This window comes from Crinia signifera, chromosome 19 (assembly GCF_055691185.1).
Source record: "Crinia signifera chromosome 19, ASM5569118v1, whole genome shotgun sequence".
Lineage (NCBI taxonomy): Eukaryota > Metazoa > Chordata > Amphibia > Anura > Myobatrachidae > Crinia > Crinia signifera.
Window position 1 is genome coordinate 102,272,457 of NC_139226.1, and position 22,324 is coordinate 102,294,780.

A 22,324-nucleotide genomic window follows, 5' to 3' on the forward strand; every position below is an offset into this window, starting at 1 on the left:
ATAAAAAAAAAAACCTCTGCACCCCTAAAAAGTTGCTGATCACCTCAGATATAGTGATCAGCACAAAAGGCGGGGGCAGCAGACACAAAATTTAGCACTCTCTATCACTCTCTGTCACTATCTCTCTCTATCTCTCTATCTCTCACTATCTATCACTCTATGACACTGCAGCAGCAGCACTGACAGGTATATCTATATATAAAAAAAAAACCTGCGCCCCCAAAAAGTTGCTGATCAGTTAATTTATACTGATCAGCACAAAAGGGGGGGCAGCAGTCAGTTATAAAAAAAATATATAGCACAATCTGTCACTATCTCTCTATCTCTCTCTCTCTATCTCTCTCTATCTCTCTCTATCTATCTATAGCTCTATCACACTGCAGCAGCACAAAATATAGCACTAGGCCTCTCTATCTCTCTCTATCTCTCTCTATCTCTTTCAGTTATATAAAAAATATATAGCACAATCTGTCACTATCTCTCTCTCTATCTCTCTCTCTCTATCTCTCTCTATCTCTCTATCTATAGCTCTATCACACTGCAGCAGCACAAAATATAGCACTAGGCCTCTCTATCTCTCTCTATCTCTCTCTATCTCTCTCTCTCTAACTCTCTCTCTATCTAATAAATCGCAGCAGCACAAGATGTCACAGGATGTCACAAGATGTCACAAGCATAAGCAATCTCAATGATCAGGTAAGTATTTTGGATGGGTTCTGGTCAGTATAGGCGGCAGCTGGGCACGGTGACCGCACTGCACGCTATTCCAGACCGGAATGGCGTCTGCAGTGCAGTCACCGTTAGTTTAAACCCCCCTCCATGGCTGTGATTGGTCCGTCGGTCCGACGAACCAATCACGGCCTTTGGGGGCGGGAGGGGTGAGGTGGGGTGACACCAGTGTCACCCTTACACCCCGCGGTGATTGGTGCTGTACTTTACAGCACCAATCACCTCCGATCCCGTGTCACCGGCGAACGTTATTCGCCGGTGACACAGAAAACGCTGTGAATGGCTGTTCACAATGAACAGCCAATCACAGCGATCGCCGACGGGGGGGCGGCATCGCCGCCCCCCCTGGGCATGCACGGACATGTCTGCTGTCAGGGACAGCAGACATCGTCCCTCTGTCACTGCGTCTCTAGACGCAGTGACAGTTTTAAGCCATGACGTATATATACGTCAACGGTCGGGAAGTACTTCCCGGCCATGACGTATATATACGTCAAATGTCGTGAAGGGGTTAAACAAAACTATTCAATAATTTTACAAGCTTTACATGAGATTATTGAAGAAACTCGACTTCCAGATGTTAAAATCAAAGCAAGAGGTCTTGTCTGTGAATTAAAGTCTTTTGACTTTATATTCGGTCTTCACATGATGCACCCAATTCTTCAAATTGTGGTTAAAGTGAGCAAGGCTCTTCAGGACCCTGAACTTGACTTACTTACAGCAATGGAAGGAGTGAAAACCTTGCGCAAAACATTAGCTACAATGAGAAATGACCCAGAACATTTTCAGTCCATTTTCCAAGAAACCGTGACTGCATGTCTACAGAAAGATATAGCAATACCTTCCGTTCGAAAAAGAAGAATATCAACTCGTATTGATAATGCCTTTGAATCACAACATCACTTCGATACTAAAGAGGATCAGGAGAGAATTTGTTCATTTTACCCTCTTCTTGACTCCATGATAGCTGGCATCGACCAGAGGTTTCAACAAGAAACTTGTGTACTAATAACAGCAATGGTAAATTTGTTAAATTTAACCATTGGCAAGGATGACTTTCAAATAATTGCCAATAAATTTAACATTTCAATAGACGAATTGGAAGCTGAAGTAAAGTTGCTTAAGAGCTATGAAACATGTGTTTCTGAAGAATGCACTACAAAAACAAGACAGTGGCTTGATTGGCTAAAAGAATCAGCACGGTTTTCCATGTTCCCGGCCTTTTACAAAGCTATTCAGTACTTTGCTGTCCTACCGGTTACTAGCTGTTCATGTGAAAGGGCATTTTCAAAACTTGGACATGTAAAAACTAAACTAAGAAGTACAATGTCCCAGCAGCGCCTTGATTCACTCCTGTTGTTGTACATTGAGCAAGAATTGGCTTTATCCGTAAAATACAATGACGTGATTGAGGAATTCAAAGCCTTGACAGCTGGTGAGCGGCGTCTTGTTCTTTAGACAAAGGAACTTGAAGAAAAAGTTAAAAGAATCACAATAATTTAGTTATCAATTAAACTTCAATCAAGTTTGTATGTTAAAAATCAGCAAAGGTCTATGTTGCAGACCTCAGCATTGCTTCATGTTCAGTTGACGTTCAGTTGAAGTTCCGTTTACGTTCAGTTTACCTTCAACAAAGTTCCAAAAGTTGATTGAGATGAAGACAGAATGAGCTGGCTGCAATGTTATGCGTAAGTAAAATGGAGAATATTGTGTGGGGCATATTTGTGTGGTTGGGTATAATTATTGACTTAAACATTATTGACTTAATTGATTTAAACATTGACTTAAGTTAATGGTAGATTCGTAACCTGACTTGTTCTACTAACATAATGTAACGAGCATTGCTGCATACACCTATGCCAGAAGAGTACAGCGCAGAGAAAGGACTGAACTTGTGCAGCCAACGAGTCATTTAACCTGTAAAATTGGGGCAAAGGTTGTCAGTGTCAGAGGTTCATTTGTCCTGCAGTCTTGCACTTTTGTGGTTTGTAAATGAGCATTACTGTTTTAATTTATGTCAAGGGAAGCAATGGACTATTAAATTATGTTTGTTTTTTATGCGATGAAAGGATTGTTCCATGGAGCAGCTTAAGAAAAATAATGAAAGGAATTAAGGTGCTGAAATTGTGTACCTCGGACAATATTTTCTACACCTGTGTGGATGAGACATGGATGAAGGATCTGACCAGTCTGAAGACTTACTGTATGCTCTGCAAACTTCCCTCTCCAGTGAGTTGTGGTTTATTTATAATGTTTCTGATACCCCAGTCCCTGTGAGTGTTCTTTAATACATTCTGTTGGTATATTTGCATATTGCATTGAGATTTTGGCCGTTATTTAGATCTGATCGCAGTACAAAACGGGCAAAACCATATGCACTGCAGGTGGGGCAGATGTAACATGTATAGAGTTGGATTTTGTTTGAGTTATTTTTTTTTCTGTGCAGGCTAAATACTGGCTGCATTACTTTTACACTGCAATTTATATTTTAGTTTCAAAACACCACACCCAAATTTATCTCTCTCTATACATGTTACATCTGCCCCACCTGCAGTGCACATGGTTTTGCCCAGGGGCGGATTGGGAATTAAATCCAGCCCGGGAAATATCTTAAAGCAGCCCTAATGGGGGGGGAGGGATCTGTTGTGCGGCAGAGGCACGCCCAATTTTTTTCAGGGTGTGGCCTAGCGATAGGGGCTTGGCCTATTTAAATGAGACCATGCCCCATTATCGCTGCTGTGGCGGCATGGCTAGTGGCTCTCTGAGCTGCTGGCTATGTCCCCAGCCCCTCAGGCTGCAGATAGGTGCATACGCACAGCATCTATTCTGCAGCCTGTGGGGCTGGGGAGATAAAGACAAGGGGTGACAGTGGGACTATCAACTGCCCCCCCTTTGTGGTGAAAAAAAGCAGTTTACTTTTTTTCACCACAAAGACCCGGAGTGACATCTGTTTGTATATCGCTATTTGTGTGGAGTCGGTTTGACGAGTGATGGGCACCTGGGCATTTTAAGTCTTGCGACTAAGAGGATGGGCAGTGCCGGACCGTACAGCAAGATATAGATGAGAGAGAGAGAGGAGAGAGAGAGAGAGAGAGAGAGAGAGAGAGAGAGAGAGAGAGAGAGAGAGAGAGAGAGAGAGAGAGAGAGAGAGAGAGAGAGAGAAAATGTACAATACCGGCTCGCCCAGCGTCCTGATACCAACTGCCCCGGGTGCCCAGCCTTAGGTAAATACAAGATATACGGATGAGCAGCACTCCTGAGGACCAATAATACACACTTACTGGTCGGCTGTAGTTAACTACAGCCGCCTGTAAGTGTGTATTATTGGTCCTCAGGAGTGCTGCTCATCCGTATAACACACACACACATACATACATACGCAGGGCCAGATTTAGGGGTCACACCACCCCTAGGCACAACATATTAACACCCCCCCTTCCCCCTAGTCCCATTGGCTGGAGCATACAGAGCTGGGGGGGGGGGGGGGGGGACACAGGACAGCGGCAGGGGATGGGACAGCGGCAGTAATTGTGTCTCTCCCCGCTCACATTCTCAAGTGCAGGTAAGGAGAGAGCCGCCGCCGATGCCCAGCCCACTGCTGCAGCCTGATCCGGCAAGCGCTGCTCGGGATTACCAGGCTGCCCCCTCCACCGTCCGCAGACATGGTGGAGCTGTCTTCCAGCGAGGAGGATTGGTTTTCTTCTAGGGGGAGGGCGATTGCCCCCTTCACCTCCCCCTCTATCAATACCTGGTTACACAGGCGGCACACACAGCGCTGCCGGCTGCTTACACTTCCTGCTGCCCAGGAGGAACGCGACTTCTGATAGGGTGGCAGCATCCAACATCAGATTGGCCCCTCACTGCTGCCCGTTCAGCCATGGTCACAGGCAGCATGCCTCCCTGTGATAGGTAGAAATTTTGCTCCCCCCCAGCCCCAAAAAATTGTTTTGCCAATTCGGCGCTCCCAGTGCTAACAGTAAAAATATGCCCAAACACGAATTAAAGAAAAACATAAGAATTTATGAAGAACCTATAGTGTGGCCATTCCAAAAAAGGGTTTGTGGCAATGCTTATTAGACAATATGCCACATGCTGTAATGCATATTACAGAATATGCCACACTGTAATGTCTATTACATATTATACCACACACCATAATGACCCTTACACATTATGCCCCATACCTTAATGCCCATTACACATTATGCCACATACTGTAATGTCCATAACCATTATGCCACACACAGTTATGACAAATGCACATTATGCAATAACGTATTGCCAATTACACATTATGCCTTATTCTAGTTCACTCTTTCTGACAAAATCTTTCTTAGATGGACAAAACCATGTGCACTGCAGGGGGGCAGATGTAAAATGTGCAGAGAGAATTAGATTTGGGTGAGTTATTTTGGTTCTGTGCAGGGTAAATACTGGCTGCTTTATTTTTACACTGCAATGTAGATCTCACTTTGAAGTAAAACCCCACCCAAATCTAATTCTCTCTGTACAAGTTGCATATACCCCCCTGCAGTGCACATTTTGTCCATTTAAGAAGGATTTTGACAGAAAGAGTGAACTAGAATAAGGCCCATAGTGACACACAGTGTAGGTGGATCCAGAACAAAGTGACAGGGGGGTCACCATGACAGTGGGAGAGGTTATTTGTGTGAGCTCCTGGAACAGTGGCCATGGCCTCACAATGGTGTCATCTTAAAGGGAATGATGTAGAGAGGCAGTGGACAGTGAAAGGGTAACAGCGAGAGGCAAAGAGTGATGTCTGAAAGAGGCAGAGACCGACAGGAGAGAGAGGGAAATAGGGAGATAGTGACAGTCACACCAGGTAGAAGTAGATGGGGATGTAGTTGATAAATGGGAGAGATAATGGGAGATAGAGGGGCAGTGATTAACAGGGAAAGACAAAGGGTGACAGTGAGAAGCAGTGGGTGACCTCAGGGAGAGAGTAAAAGAGGTAGCAAGTGGGTGATGCCAGGAGAAGGCAATGTGTGTCAGAGGATGGCAGGTAGAGGCATTGGATGACAGGAGAGAGAGGTGACAGAAAGAGATAGTGGGGAAGGAGGAGGGGGGAGGGGAAGGAGTGAGGGGGATAGAGGGGAAGGCGGGGAGGGAGCGAGGTAGAGAGAATGAAGGGGGAGAGAGAGAGTGGGGTACAGGGAAATGGAGAGGGAGAGACAAACAAAGAGGATGAGAGGGAGGGAGAGGCTAAGGAGGGAGAGAGAGGGAGAGAAGGAGAGGAGAGAGAAATGGAGAGGATGGAGAGATCAGGGGTAAAGGCAGGAGAGAAAGGAAAAGAGAGACGGAGGGGTGGATAGAGAGAGATGGAGAGACGGCGAGAGAAAGATGGAGTTGGCTAACATTGGTGCAAGTGTGGTGTGAAGCAGCTTGGGAGGTAGAGGGCCATACTGCCACATCCTAAGCTGCGCTAGACCTCTCGACTTACCTCTGGCTGTCAGCTCCCGGCAGCTGCAAGGGTCAGACCCCATCTCCCGGCTCCTACTTCTAGATGTCAGCTTCTGACTCCTGCGAGGTTCAGACTCCAGCTCCCGGCTCTTGCTTCTGGCGTCAGCTCCTGGTGTCTTTCAGGGTCAGGCTCCCACCTCTACATGTCTGCTTCTGGCTTGGCCTCCAACCTCCATGATGCACTGATGCTGTTTTCTTGCTGTCTTGACAAAGACCCAGATGGGGTTGAAACGTGCACAGCGGGCTCTCTGCAACGGCCAGGGATGACAACCGAAATTATGGGGCCCCATAAACTGTTATCTATGCCGCCCCCCCCTCCCCATCAAACGTCATCAATTCCTTCCCATGCTGGGACATAAACTGGACACACTCCCTCCCCCCTTTGGTCTGTGCTCTATCACACTGACCCTCGCCCTGCGGCCTGCTCTCTATCACATTGACGCTTTCCCTCACCCAGTGGCCTGAGCTATATCACACTGACTCACTCCCTCAACCCTTGGCCTGTGTCCTATCACACTGACACACTCCCTCAACCCGTGGCCTGTGTCCTATCACACTGACACACTCCCTCAACCTGTGTCCTATCACACTGACACACTCTTTCAACCCGTGTCCTGTGTCCTATCACACTGACACACTCCCTCAACCCGTGGCCTGTGCCCTATCACACTGACACACTCCCTCAACCCGTGGCCTGTGTCCTATCACACTGACACACTCCCTCAACCCGTGGCCTGTGTCCTATCACACTGACACACTCCCTCAACCCGTGGCCTGTGTTCTATCACACTGACACACTCCCTCAACACGTGGCCTGTGTCCTATCACACTGACACACTCCCTCAACCCGTAGCCTGTGTCCTATCACACTGACACACTCCCTCAACCCGTGGCCTGTGTTCTATCACAATGACACACTCCCTCAACCCGTGGCCTGTGTCCTATCACACTGACACACTCCCTCAACCCGTGGCCTGTGTCCTATCACACTGACACACTCCCTCAACCCGTGGCCTGTGTCCTATCACACTGACACACTCCCTCAACCCGTGGCCTGTGTCCTATCACACTGACGCACTCCCTCAACCCGTGGCCTGTGTCCTATCACACTGACGCACTCCCTCAACCTGTGGCCTGTGTCCTATCACGCTGATGCTTTTCCTCACCCAGTGGCCTGCGCTATATCAGACTGACACACTCCCTCAACCCGTGGCCTGTGTCCTATCACACTGACACACTCCCTCAACCCGTGGCCTGTGTCCTATCACACTGACACACTCCCTCAACCCGTGGCCTGTGTCCTATCACACTGACACACTCCCTCAACCCGTGGCCTGTGTCCTATCACACTGACACACTCCCTCAACCCGTGGCCTGTGTCCTATCACACTTACGCACTCCCTCAACCCGTGTCCAATCCCACGACACACTCAATTGCCCTGCCCCTGCGCTCTATTATGCTGACGAGCTCCCTGACCCCACACAGGATAATTCTGACCCTCCCAACTAATTAACCCTCATACCCTGAGGCCTAACTCTTAACCCTCCCTCAGCCTAACACTTACCCCCCCCCCCCCCTTCCCTGAGCCTAACCCCCCACCCCTCAGCCCAACCCACCCCCCAAATAAACACACATACCATAGTTTGCACTCTTACCTTTGGAACATCCACAGAGTGCAGTCTGGTTGCTTTTGGGCAGCATCTCTTCCCCTTTCCCAGGCAGCAGCAGCAGCGGCAGCCATCACACCATGTAGCTCCGCCCCCCAAACCAGGTCCCGTTTAGCTCCGCCCCCATCGGGTCCGCGAGGCCCCGCCCACCCGCCGAAGGGGGGGGGGGGGCTGTTTTGGAGTGGGCAGTGGCTGCCGCTCTCACGGCATGCATTGCAGCTGGGGTAGTGGAAGCCTGAAGGTTAGTGGGAGCCGGCAGGTTGGAAGGGGGAGCGGTGGGCAGAGAGGAAGGGGGAGCTCTCTGGCTGTCAGTGTGAGGACGCTCAGTGACCCGCCCCATCAGGGTCACTGAGCATCCTCACACTGACAGCCAGAGATAGAGAACTATACTATTGGCTGCAGCAGAGCTAAGTTAAGGGACTCCTACCTCCGGCCGGCTCCCTCCCAGAGCTAATGAACGTGCGCCCAGTGGTGCTGGCTCCTCCCCGTCCCGCCTGGAGAGTTACGCCACTGCACCCCATACTTCCCCACAGCCTTTTAATCACCGCGGGAGGAGCTGTGTGCGCCCGCACATGCGCACCAGCCCTCCCGCGGCCATTTTAACTGTGGGCACAGCCGAGGCCGGCCGGCCGACTGGCCGGCCGGGAGGGAGGGTGAGCGGCCGCTTCTCTTCCAAAATGTGCCAGCCCACCGGGAAACGGCCCGGTTTCCCGGTGGGCCAATCCGCCCCTGGTTTTGCCCATTTTGAGAACAAATTTGTACAGTAATCAGATCTGAATAAGGGCATTTGTCTGCTAATATTGCATGCAGAGAGATCCCAATGTATCCAAATCCAACTACTTTAGTTTCCCTTGCTAACTATGCTTCCTGCTTATGTATATGACCTCTCCCACTTCCATTCCAAATTCATCCAGGTCCAATTGCCTCTACCTAGCCCTATCTTGTAAGCTCTCACTGACTGAGAAGGGTCAGTTGAGAGACAGAATACAGCAGACCCACAACCTCCTCTGTATTTGTTTTAATATGGGATGTATTTATTGGTTGCTTAGACTGACTGACACAACTGAATTTTTTGGTACATTACTAACAATAATGAGGACAATGACAAGGAAATGGAAGCAACTCTCATTCCAATAGTGATTTGTTCATCACTTAAATTGTAGAATTTTTTTTTCTTTTTAAAGATATTATAATTAATTCATTTTCATGTTCTTTCCAGCCAGTGTTCAGAAGCTAAACAAATTATTCACCAGTGCAGAAGGCACTGATCAAGGATACCACTATGAGGAATGGAGATTCCCCCTCCTTGTTCGATGCCTGAAATAAACATCCTGGAATTGTACAGTATGTGTCATAACTGATTCGTATTATTCACAGTGGGGCAGATGTATTAAGCCTGTTGAAGAAAGAAACTGGAGATAAAGTGGAAGGTGATAACGCTCAAGCCAATCAACTCCCAACTGTCATTTCAAACACAGCTGATTGGCTGGTTCGTTATCACCTTCCCCTTTATATCCACTTTACCTCCACACCAGGCTTAATACATCTGCCCCGTTATACTTGACAGTGTTATTTATGCGCTTGATTAACTATTAAGTACTGCAGGTTTCTAAGTGATTATTGTAGATAGAAACATAGAAGGAAAGGTCACAATTTTGAAAATATTTTTACAGTATTTTACAGAAACAAATGGTCAAAATGTGGTAAAGTCATCTGTGACACCTGTGATATTACTGCTTTGTTATATACAAATAAATCATCTGTGTGAGTTCCTGCCAACACTGTATTTAATATAGTTTGCATTGATGCCCAGTGGGCGGTGATAGACACGCCCAGTGGGCGGTGATAGACACGCCCAGTGGGCGGTGATAGACACGCCCAGTGGGCGGTGATAGAAATGCCCCTCCAATTGTGCACCTACTAATAAAATGGGCTGCGCACGCCTATGATGCTGCGCTATATAAGATGCTGTAACGGAATCTGCTGCGCTATATAAGACGCTGTAACGGAATCTGCTGCGCTATATAAAACGCTGTAACGGAATCTGCTGCGTTATATAAAACACTGTAATGGAATCTACCAACACGCATAATGCCCCCCCTTAGTACCACACGCATAATGCCCCCCCATAGTGCCACACGCATAATGCCCCCCATAGTGCCACACGCATAATGCCCCCATAGTGCCACATGCATAATGCCCCCATAGTGCCACATGCATAATGCACCCATAGTGTCAAATGCATAATGCCCTGTAGTACTACATACATAATGCCCCCTCAGTATTGCCACATACACATATGCCCCCATAGTGCCACCTACACACATGCACCCATACACAGTGGCAGTTGGCAGTGCTGCAGCTTACACTGCATGTCACACAGCCTGGGGCAGAGGAAGAAGAGAGGGGACAGAGTTACCTGGAGTCGGCAGAGGGTGGAATTGAGGTGCTGGGCAGAGGGTGCCTAGCTGCTGCTTGGACAAAGCTGGCAGGGCAGGTAGTTTCTAGATCACATGCAGGGCCGTGGACGGAGGTGCCGGGCGGAAGGGGGACGAAATGATAGCTGCCGGGCTGATTGGGCGGAGCTTCTACTGCTAGGCAGAGGAAGGACGAAGCTCGCGTCCTCCTGCTGCCGCAGACGGACACGTGGGGGACAGAGCTCTGTTTTCATGCTGGGAGCTCGCTGCCGGCTGCCGCAGCACTATACATAAAAAAACCAGCTGCATCCGTGTCAGCGGCAGCGGGCTCCATTAACTCCTCGGGCACCGGCAGTATCCTTTGCGGAGGGGGGGCGGGCCGACGGCGCCATTCCACCAATCGGCGCCCGGAGCGTGAGCTCCGGTGGCTCCGCCCTCCCTACGCCTCTGCCTTAAGACCCTGTCGACCTTACCCATGTCAACCTATTTCTAGTGTCGATTTAAGGCCTGTTGACCTTCAGTAGTTGACCCAATGCATGCCAACCTAAAGTTGGTCGACCCAATGACCCATACCCGTTTCTGCATGACATCAACATTAAAAGTCAATCGGTCAACCTGTTTTGGTCAAGACATAAAAAAAGTTGACATGCCATAGGCCAAAACTGTTAAACCACCGACACAAGCAAAAGATCAACATGCCCATGCTAGTAAAATGTCGACACATGTTTTATTGTTGTTTTTTTTTAACCAACTTGGTCTTACTTCATGATCCATGTCGGCATCAAGTGAGATTATAATAGTGTGTCAAGCATTGAGCCCTGTGAGGGGATGCGTTCCACTAATTGATGGCCCATGTCGACCAGTGTCAACATAGTCACATGTGGAAAATTTGTGTCGATCTTTACTGTGTCGACCATTGACATGTCCATCTTTTGCTTGTGTTGATGTCTACCTACTCCATGTCAGCATTTTTAGATGCCGACCTACTGCCGACCTACTGCCTGTCAACCAATAGTGGTCGAAATAGGCAGTGTCGACCTAAAAATCCACATGTAGTGCAAATTAAATGATTATATTAAACCAATCGAGCCCACTGATTTATACAGCTAATAAAAATAACTGTAAAAATGTTTACTAAAACGTGGCATCAGAGATGAGAGTTGGGAAAATGAAATCGTTTACTGATTTCTACTGATTTAAAAAAAATTCAATTTAAAAGAGGCTGGAAATCACCATTCAGTAGATCTTTCTGTATGACTTCAGAACTTGATTTTCCACTTTTTTGTGTGCACATTGGTGCAGTAAGGTCATCTGCTTTGTGCACCACACATTGCTGGATGTTCTTTAATGAGCTAGCAATAACAAGTTGTAGTGAAAGACCAAAACCAGTAGAGGGCCCCAGAGTCAAATGTATAAGTGTTTCCAATTCTCTTGTTCGTTTTTTTAGATTCACCCACATTTTTTAATTCACACTTTTTTTGGGCACTATTGAGCGCCTGACTTTTTTCACAGCACCCCATAAGTTTCTCATTGATAAATTCAGAAAAAAATATTACATTAAGTAAATTGTGTTAATCCTCAGTTTCAGTTATGTGATAATTGACAGGATTCACTTCTGTTTTCCCACAATTTGCCTATTTCACCATAAATAATTTTCATTAGTCATGAACCACCAATCCAGGGCACCCTTTCAAGTCCCCCCGAAGGCACCCCAGGGTGCCTCGGCACACAGTTTGAGCATCTCTCTCTCTCTCTCTCTCTATACCATACTTGCCTACTTTTAAAAATTAGTTTCAGGGAGATTATAGATTACAGAATTTTACACAGCGCCTCATTGTGGGGGCGTGTCATGCTCCACTTAAAGGGTGTGTCTAGTTCCATTTATGGAAAAGAGATTGTAAACGTGGCACCTAGAAGCTTTAGTGTGTACTGCTACATCATTTAAAAATGTAGATGATCCCCAAAGCAGTTAGTAAGAGCTACTACACTTGGTAAAGTGCTGGGAAATGGTGCAGATGACTCAATGTAAATGTATCTGTCTCTCATTACTTTTTTCCCCACAAAAATGTAACAGTGTAATGTGGGCTAGGTACATGAGGGAGATTGCTAGACTAATGAGGGAGAGAGGGAGATTGCTGCTATGTCAGGGAGTCTCCTGCAGAATGCAGGAGGGGAGGTAACTGATGTAACAGTGTAATGTGGGCTAGCTGACATGAGGAAGATTGCTAGACTAATGAGGGAGAGAGGGAGATTGCTGCTATGTCAGGGAGTCTCCTGCAGAATGCAGGAGGGGAGGTAACTATGATGTAACAGTGTAATGTGGGCTAGGTGATAAGAGGGAGATTGCTGGACTAATGAGGGAGAGAGGGAGATTGCTGCTATGTCAGGGAGTCTCCTGCAGAATGCAGGAGGGGAGGTAACTATGATGTAACAGTGTAATGTGGGCTAGGTGACATGAGGGAGATTACAACAGATGGGGGGGGGGTATGTCAATATTCCTGCGCTTCTATGATTTGGACTTACTCTAAAAATGGAAAAGGAAGTCCCCAAAAAATATCCTTCAATTGAAGAGGAAATTCAATATTCGGAACAGCCGACGGGAATTCAACAGGGGCAGGATCCTTAGTATCCAATCACACTTCCCGACTCAGATTTATAAACAGTCTAGGAAAGAGACGAATAATAGTGCAGCACCTTTTTTCAATGGGGGGTGAGCAATGGTTAAATGATACACTCACAATTTCCTGGTTAAAGATAAACATATAGTCACCAGCCGGTGACAATTGTTGGGGAGGTTACACCCAAACCTATTCTTCCACCAGCAACCGAAGAAATTTCAACAGAGGTAGAGTCCTCAGTATCCAAATATACTTCCCGACTCAGATTTTTAACCAGTCTAGGAGAGAGATAAATAATAGTGCAAAACCTTTTTTCACAGGGGGGGAACGAAGGTTTATTGATACACTCACAATTTCCAGGTTAAAACAAGCATAACAGTCACAGCCGGCGACAATTGTTGGGGAGGTTACACCCAGACCTATTCTTCCACCAGCACAGAAGGGTTTCCGGAAACCTCTTGTTAAAGTAGAAAAGCAGCGAAAAGGTGCAAAGTTTACCAGACCTCCAGTTTGCATTAGAAAAGGAAATTCATCCAGCCACGGGAACACCAGCTTAATGCATTTCAGACCTTTGGGTCCTTCATCAGAAGCATGGTGTTTCTCGTGGCTGGCATTGTTTAAGTAGCAGTAAATGGCGCCAAAAGGAGCGTTACGCTCCGATACGCCCATACCGGAAGCGGAAGTGGCCGGTATTGAATTCAGCGGTGGAACGCAAGCTTCTTGCGTTCCATTCTATCTCGGATATCCGGAACGTCACTTCCGGTATCCGTCTGCGCGGCTTCAGGTCTGGACACGCATTTCCTGCGTTCCACCTGAGCTTTGTTTGCGCTCCATTCACCGGAACATCACTTCCGGTTCGGGTATAAATACATTGCACTGGTGCCCATTAATACAGTTGGATAAAGACAATAATAATTTTATGGCAGAAAATTCTTCTTTTTCTTGAAGGATTCCCGATGTTCTTTTGTCATTGTCCATTTCCTTTTTTCTGACAGAGTTTTGTAAAAAGTCCCGCATTTTTAAGTCCATATATAAAAAGACAAAAAGACAAAACAAAACAGACAACATTGTCAGAAAGGTGCATATGTGCAATCATCATAATAGAACAATAATTTAGTTATAAAATGAGTGTATAATTGATAAAATTCCAAGTTAAAAAGCAAAGATAAAATATAAAAAAAATTATAAAAACCATTTAAGCTCGAAATCACTATTAAGACCATTAGGCACCAGGGTGTTGAGTTTAAAAATCCATTTCATTTCGGACTGGGCTAGGCGAGTTTCGATATTTTTATTTCGCCAAGTAGGAACAATTACTTCAAGACCACCAAAATATTTAATGCAACATTCTTTTGAATTATGCACTTTTTTGAAATGTGCTGGAACCGTGTGGGTCTCTAAGCCTTTCCTTATATTGTACACGTGTTCAGCTAAGCGTGTTTTTAAATTTCTGGCGGTCTTGCCCACATAAAATAAGCCACAGTCACATTGCAGGAAATAAATTACATTCTTCGAATTGCATGTAATAAAATCATTAACTCTAAAACTGGTGCCATTAAAAGTGAATTCTTTGGTTTTACTCATCCCCTTGGTGGTTCTACACATTAGGCACATCCCACAACGGTGGAATCCTTTTGTCCGATCACTTGTACGTGGTGCTACATCAAGGCAGCTTTTCACGAGTTTATCCTTAAGTGATGGTGCCTTTCTGTAAATAAAACCAGGGTGAGGGGGTAAAGAGGGACCTATGACGGGGTCACTTTTAAGCAGATACCAATTCTTTTTAAAAACAGCCTCCACTTTTTTAAAATCAGAATTAAAATCGGAGATAAAAGACCACTCAGTAGTTTTCTTTGGTTTTATGGCTTTTTCTCCTAGGAGGATTTCTCTGTTTACAGTATCGGCTTTTTGTTTAGCAGCAGTAAGTTCCTTTTCGTCATATCCCTTTGCACGGAACCGGTTTGACATGGCAGACACTTGACTCTCATATAGATCATTTTCAGTGCAGTTACGTTTGACCCTCAGGAACTGGCCATAGGGAATACCCTCCAGCCAGTTCCTGTGGTGCTGACTATTTCTCTCTATGTAACTGTTTGAGTCAGTGGCCTTAATATGATTGGATGTGCAAATAGCATTATTCTTAATATATATATTAAGATCTAAAAACACAATTTTTTCCGTGCTCCAAGCAAAGGTTAAATTCAAGTTAAAATCATTTTGGTTCAAACTGTTAAAAAATGTTAAAAGGGTTGATTCATCCCCTTTCCATACCATAAAAACATCATCTATGTACCGTTGCCAGGAGACCAGACTTGCCCCCAGCTCAGGGACCGACCAGATGACAAGCTCCTCCCAGTACGCCATATACAAGTTTGCGTAGCTGGGGGCAAATCTGGTCCCCATTGCGGTACCAATCATCTGAAGATAAAAGCTGCCATTAAAATAGAAAAAATTATTTTCTAAAATAAAAGTTATGCTTTCTATAATGAAGTTTTTCAGACATAGATGTTCTATCAAGAAAGAACCTTACGGCTATTATTCCCTTTGTGGGGTTAATGATGGTGTACAAGGTTGACACATCACCACTCACCAAAAAATAACCAAGGGGAGATTGCTAGACTCATGAGGGAGATTGCTAGACTAATGAGGGAGAGAGGGAGATTGCTGCTATGTCAGGGAGTCTCCTGCAGAATGCAGGAGGGTAGGCAACTATGATATATACTGTATATACACAGTGCTATTTTTCAGTTCCTGAACTGGGTTCCTGAACCGTTTCTGTGTCAAAATGCACTTTACTAAGTTTTATTTGAAAGTCACCTGTGAGTGCCTTTATTACTAAGGGCCTTATTCTGATTGCATGTCCATGCAGGGGAGCGATGTTTTGCAACTGTACATGCGCATAGTCAGTTATGCCCAGCCACTGTGTGCGAGCGGCCACGGCTTGCAAACAACAGTGCGGGCGGGGGGCATGGGGTTGTGAGCCAGGGGATTCATGGGCGTTCCCATGAAAATGCTGGGTGTTCTCATGGTAATTCCCCCATGGTGCTGGGGGCGGGCATCTGACATCAGTGGATGTCAGCTGCCCGCCCACTTCCCGTACAGGCACTCCCAGATGTAAGACACCAAAGAGGTGTCTTAGATTTGCGAGCGCTTGAAAAATCATTCGATAGTCTGCGACCATCAAATGATTTTGTGCCCACATGCAAGGCTGCAAATGATTTTTACGAGTCAAACAGAATAAGGGCCTAAATCCAATCTCTCTCTCTCTATCTCTCTCTCATTTTTACTCATTCCGTGCGACATAATGTGAACGTTGGCTCATGCCGTGTGGAATAATGTGTATTTTGACTCATTTCGTGTGGCATTATGTGAATTTTGCCTCATTCTGAGTGAATTTTGGCTGTTTCAGTAGGGTGGCATAATGTGAATATTGTCTCATTCCATGTGGCTTAATGTGTAATTGGTATTAGATAGTATAAGATTCATAATATTGTGGTACATAATGTGAATAATAGGTATATGGTGTTGTACACTACGTGATGAGTACGCTCATATCTACAGCCTAGTGACTGTGTATAATTATATAGGGGCACGCTTCTGCACTCTGAGCAGTACTCTGCAGTATTAATGGTGGTTGTCCTATAGTCTATACTAGTGACTGTGTAATTATATAGGGGCATGCTGTGCTGTTCTCAGCAGTATTATTGGCTGTGCTTTACAGATATGATGATCTGGGTAATAAAGCACACTTATTTACCTTTTACCTTATATAGGGGCATGCTGTGCTGTTCTCAGCAGTATTATTGGCTGTGCTTTATAGATATGATGATCTGGGTAATAATGCACACATTTATTTACCTTTTACCTTATTTACCTTTTAAGTGTCTTCACAGACTGTGTCAGCGTTTTAAACCCGGCTTCCATCTACGCTGCATGCGTGCATGGCACTGCATACCATCTCCTCAGACTCTCTCCTGCGGTCCCGATGCTGCTGTCCATCTGCTCAGCCCCCTCCACCTGGCCTGCTGGATGTCCTTCCCAGGACCCTGCACCACTGCCATTGCAGCAGCCCAACCAATTCACACTCCTCTGCAGGTATAAGAATGCTTGGGAAAGCACTCCTCCTTTGTCAGTACTTTGGTTGTCTAACCTCCTGTTGGACGTCTGTCTCTCCTGTGGTTGTTTGCTTCATTGTTTCAGATTTCCAGCTCCATTCACTATCCTGAGGTGCCACCTTAATCCTGTTGATGTCCCGGCATCATTCTTTCAGCTCCCCTGCCATGTGCAGCTATCATCATTCAGCATACTAATATTTAGCATCGATAGTTCGTCTTCAACATCAGTTGGTCAACTCACCATCGAGTGCTCAACATCCACTCTACACACTCCGGTCACTAATCTCTCTGCGTTCCAAATCATCTGTTTGTGCATCCTTGGGTCACTGTCAGTCTTCCACGACTGCCACCATCGATGCTTTACCATCAGTAACCTCATCTCCACCCCTGCATGTGTAGAGTTATATTGACTCACAGACTGTACCCAATTGTGCGTTTCTATGTGGATATCTAATGCAGAAAGTAATTACCAACTGCTGCTGTTATCATCTGTGCGTGCCTAATCAAAAGAGACTTCTTATATCATACTTACCTTGTCGTCCTGGTCACGCCTCCGGATGAAATCGCTCCAAAATCGCAGGTGTGTGATATATGATGCGATCCGATGCGCGGTCCCGTGCGCATCGGACCGGATCAGGGAGGTCGGACGGTCAGCACATAAGATCATCCGACCTCCCTGTATGCTATGTATATGCCTGCCCACCTGTCAGGCATATGCATGCAGACACCGGGGGGCGGGGGAGCACGGCGGGCAGACACACTGACCTGGCCGGCTGTGATCACAAATAGCAGCGGCAGTAGTGGGGGCGGGCGGCGGCAGTAGTGGGGGCGGGTGGCAGCTCACAAATAAGTTCCCGGCGGGTGATGCTGATCTGGCCGGCATGCTGTGGTCACAAATAGCAGCGCTGCCGCTGCGGGACGGGACGCACAGTGGCGGCTATTAGATTTTCAAAATAGCTGTCAAATGACCGGCCGTTCTGTGATTGGCTGAGAGCTCTCTCAGCCAATCACAGAACGGCCGGTCATTTGACAGCTATTTTGAAAATCTAATAGCCGCCACTGTGCGTCCCGTCCCGCAGCGGCAGCGCTACTATTTGTGACCACAGCATGCCGGCCAGGCACTACTGCCGCCGCCCGTCCCCACTACTGCCGCCGCCCGCCCCCACTACTGCCACCGCCCATCCCCACTACTGCCGCCGCCCGCCCCAACTACTGCCGCCGCCCGCCCCAACTACTGCCGCCGACCGTCCCCACTACTGCCGCCGCCCGCCCCAACTACTGCCGCCGCCCGTCCCCACTACTGCCACCGCCCGCCCCAACTACTGCCGCCGCCCGCCCCAACTACTGCCGCCGCCCGCCCCACTGCTCCTCACCGCCCTGCAGCTCCCCATTTGTTTTACATGTGATAAAGTGCCAAATTTTATGTGAGCCTCCCGGGGAGCTGCCGGGCGGTTCACAGGAGAATTGGGTCCGACTTGTTCTAAGGACAAGTCGGCCTAATGTATGGGGGCCTTTACTCAGTTGTGCATGTCTAAGAACCCAATATGGGCATCCAGGTTTATTAACACTCCTGCACCAATGCCTGAGGCTTGTAGAGGGCATCCTCAACCCCCAGGCATGTATAGTTGTATAATTATAATTATAATTGTATAATTGTATAGGGACACGCTGCAATTTATATGGTGGAAAAAAAAACTGTTTATACTGTTTAGTGCACTTGTTTTACGTGAATCTGTGATCCACTCAGTTTCCACACAGTTTCTTTTCAAAGAACCCTAAACATAAATAAAATTATTCTTTGTATGTTTGGAGTGCTTTTTTCAACAAGCATCTTTTTTTACACATATATTTAGATATATTTTTATATATTATTTGTACTGTTTGGTGAAAGTTTTTTTTTTTACATGCATCTACTCTAGGGGGGCTCCCAACTGCCTCTCACCTCTGAAGGACACTGCTGGCTCCGGGTCGAAAGCGGGACCGACACCCAAAAAATGGGACAGTTCCGCAGAGATTGGGATAGTTGGGAGGTTTGCTACTGCAGGTGAGTCAGTCCTCATGAGTCTGACAGATGCAGGTGGAGCGCTGTGGCTGGTGGCACAAGTCTCTGCTGTGATGCTCACAACTACCATGGTAGAAATCATCGATGGTATAACTTTTCATAATTTAATACCATCGAAGGTTGTGCTTAATTAAAAAAATGTTTAATCGATGGTAACCAAAATAATATACCAATGGCTGTCCCTAGTGCTCAGAAGCCGGCCAGTCATTTGACACATTATTTTACTCTAATAGCCGCCGCTGCACTGATCACCGCCGCTGCACCCACTGCTCCTCATTGGCACCGCCACTGCACCAGCCGCCCCCCGGCTCCCCGATTTATCACATGTAAAAAATGGCACATCAAGTGCCAAATTGTATGTAAACCTCCCTGGGAGCTGCTGGGCGGCTCGCAGGAGAATTGGGCCCAACTTGTCCTCAAGACAAGTCGGCCTAATGTATGGGGGCCTTAAAAGAGTCTGAGGGATAGATTCAATTGCAGACAGATAATTAAACCCCCCAAAAAGTTTTTTTTCCTTGCAGACACTGGGGGGAAATGTAATAGGGTGAGAGAATCAGAAAGTGAGAGATTTGGTAAGAAATCTCCAGTTTTTTTAAAGCCGCAATCAATTACACTGCAAAAGTAAAACCAGTTTGATTTTGGGGTGTAAATGATTGCTGCTTTTAAAAAAACTAGAGATTTCTTACCAAATTTACTTTCTGATTCTCTCACCCTATTAATTTCACCCTGGGTTTCAATTTAGAGGGCGGAAAATAGGACACAGGGTTTTCTATAGAAATCTACACAAGTTTGATTTTTCCTAAAATTGATTTTATTCGTCGCAGGGTTTTCAACGCTGAGAATAATTAGATTGGATACTGCAGGTATTGAGAGTGCAAATACCACTGATCCAAAATTGGGTGCGAGGTAAGCAAGGTTTTTTACTTGCACCTAATTGAATCTTCCCCTAAGTACCTGATTTGTGGCAGCTCAGTGGCGGAACTATGGGAGACAATTGAGGGGTAGATTTATTAAGCTTGGTGAAGTGATAAAGTTTTTATCACCGGCCAGTCAGCACCTACCTGTCCTTTTTCAAACCAAGTCTGTAACTTCACAGTTAGGAGCTGATTGGCCGGTGATAAAAACCACACACTTTGGCCTTACAGGCCCTATTCTGGTTCACTCCTTCTGGCAAATTCCTTCTTACATGGACAAAACCATGTGCACTGCAGGGGGGCAGATGTAAAATGTGCAGAGAGAATTAGATTTGAGAGAGTTATTTTGTTTCTGTGCAGGGAAAATACTGACTGCTTTATTTCTGCACTGCAATATAGATTTCACTTTGAAGTAAAACCTGGGGTTTTACTTCAAAGTGAAATCTATATTGCAGTGCAGAAATAAAGCAGTCAGTATTTTCCCTGCACAGAAACAAAATACCTCTCTCATATCTAACTCTCTGCACAAGTAACATCTACCCTACCTGCAGTGCACAGGGTTTTGTCCATCTAAGAAGGAATTTTGAACCAAAATAACTTCACAGAGCTTAATAAATGTGCCCCTGAGTCGGCTGCCGCTGGGCTCCTGCTAAAGAAGGGGCACCTCTCCTCCATTGTCTCTGGTACCATGTGTTGTCTGTTTGGGGATCCAGTTGTTAATAGTACAAGAGTTCCTGAAGATATGGACTCATGCATTTTCTGTGTGGAAATGAGATCTCCCTCCAGAGACCAGTCATTCTGTTCTCGGCAGGATTTCTCTGGTTTTGTAATGCATAGAATTCAGCTGAGACCCTCAAAATTTAAAGGGGATTCTCAACTTTTAGGGAACACTGCAATAGAACATGATCCCCCAGATCCCTCATAAAAGTGACCACCACCCCTCTGTAAAAAAAATTGAATATTAAGCCCACCCCCCACTGTTCCTGACCCCTGCATTTCCTAGACCCACCTACCCCCCTTAAAAGTCTATGGGAGCGCTTATCTTCAGATTTTGACATGGGTGGAGTCCCAAGTTTTACAGTCCTTTTTTCTAACGCCCTATCCCTCTCTGCTGTCACTCATTTCCCCACTCTCCCTGCCAACTCTGTGCTTGCTGTAGGCGTTTAAACACCCCCAATATTTGTGCTGTCATTAATAATATTTGAGCTGCCACTATCTCCTATGGTGTCTATATATTATTTAATGCTGTACAAATAATATTTATTCATTCACATCAGCAGCTTTCACAACTTATTTCATACAGCCTGCCACCCTGTACCTCCTAATACCCTCACACCACCAGGCTGCCACCCTCTACCTCCTAATATACCCACACCACCACCTTCTAATACATTCAAGCCTCCAGCCTGCCACCCTCTACCTCCTAATACACCCAACACCTCCAGCCTGCCACCCTATACCTCCTAATACACCCCCACCACCCTGCCACCCTCTACCTCCTAATACACCCACACCAGCAGCCTGCCAACCTCTACCTCCTAATACACCCGCACCAGCAGCCTGCCACCCTCTACCTCCTAATACCCCCACGCCACCAGGCTGCCACCCTCTACCTCCTAATACACCCACAACACCACCTTCTACCTTATAATACACCCAAGCCTCCAGCCTGCCACCCTCTACCTCCTAATACACCCAACACTTCTAGCCTGCCACCCTATACCTCCTAATTCACCCACACCACCAACTTCTAATACACCCAAGCCTCTAGCCTGCCACCCACTACCTCCTAATACACACAACACCTCCAGCCTGCCACCCTATACCTCCTAATACACCCACACCACCAGGCTGCCACACTCTACCTTCTAATACACCAGCACCACCACCCTGCCACCATCTACCTCTGAATACACCCGCACCACCACCCTGCCACCCTCTACCTCCTAATTCACCCACACCACCACCTTCTACCTTCTAATACACCCAAGCCTCCAGCCTGCCACCCTCTACCTCCTAATACACACAACACCTCCATCCTGCCACCCTATACCTCCTAATACACCCACACCACCACCATGCCACCCTATACCTCCTAATGCACCCGCACCAAAGCCTGCCACCCTATACCCTCTCATACACCCACAGCAGCAGACTGCCACCCTCTACCTTCTAATACAAACCGCACCACCAGCCAGCCACCATCTACCTCCTAATACCCCCACGCCACCAGGCTGCCACCCTCTACCTCCTAATACACCCACACCACCACCTTCTAATACATTCAAGCCTCCAGCCTGCCACCATATACCTCCTAATA

At 46.7% G+C, this 22,324-nt stretch overlaps 1 protein-coding gene and 1 long non-coding RNA gene across 2 annotated transcripts; both read left to right on the forward strand.

Annotated features, from left to right (window-relative positions):
* Positions 1-1,045: 1,045 nt before the first annotated feature.
* On the forward strand, positions 1,046-2,952 carry LOC146041980 (uncharacterized). The gene is made up of 2 exons (XM_083161871.1): positions 1,046-2,417; positions 2,799-2,952. Exon 1 carries the CDS (start codon positions 1,207-1,209, stop codon positions 2,185-2,187), a length of 981 nt encoding a protein of 326 aa, XP_083017997.1. The 5' UTR covers positions 1,046-1,206; the 3' UTR covers positions 2,188-2,417; positions 2,799-2,952.
* Positions 2,953-9,103: 6,151 nt separating this feature from the next.
* On the forward strand, positions 9,104-17,755 carry LOC146041981 (uncharacterized). The gene is made up of 3 exons (XR_014463698.1): positions 9,104-9,222; positions 16,796-17,008; positions 17,114-17,755. It is a non-coding gene; the product is annotated as an uncharacterized LOC146041981 (long non-coding RNA).
* Positions 17,756-22,324: the final 4,569 nt, after the last annotated feature.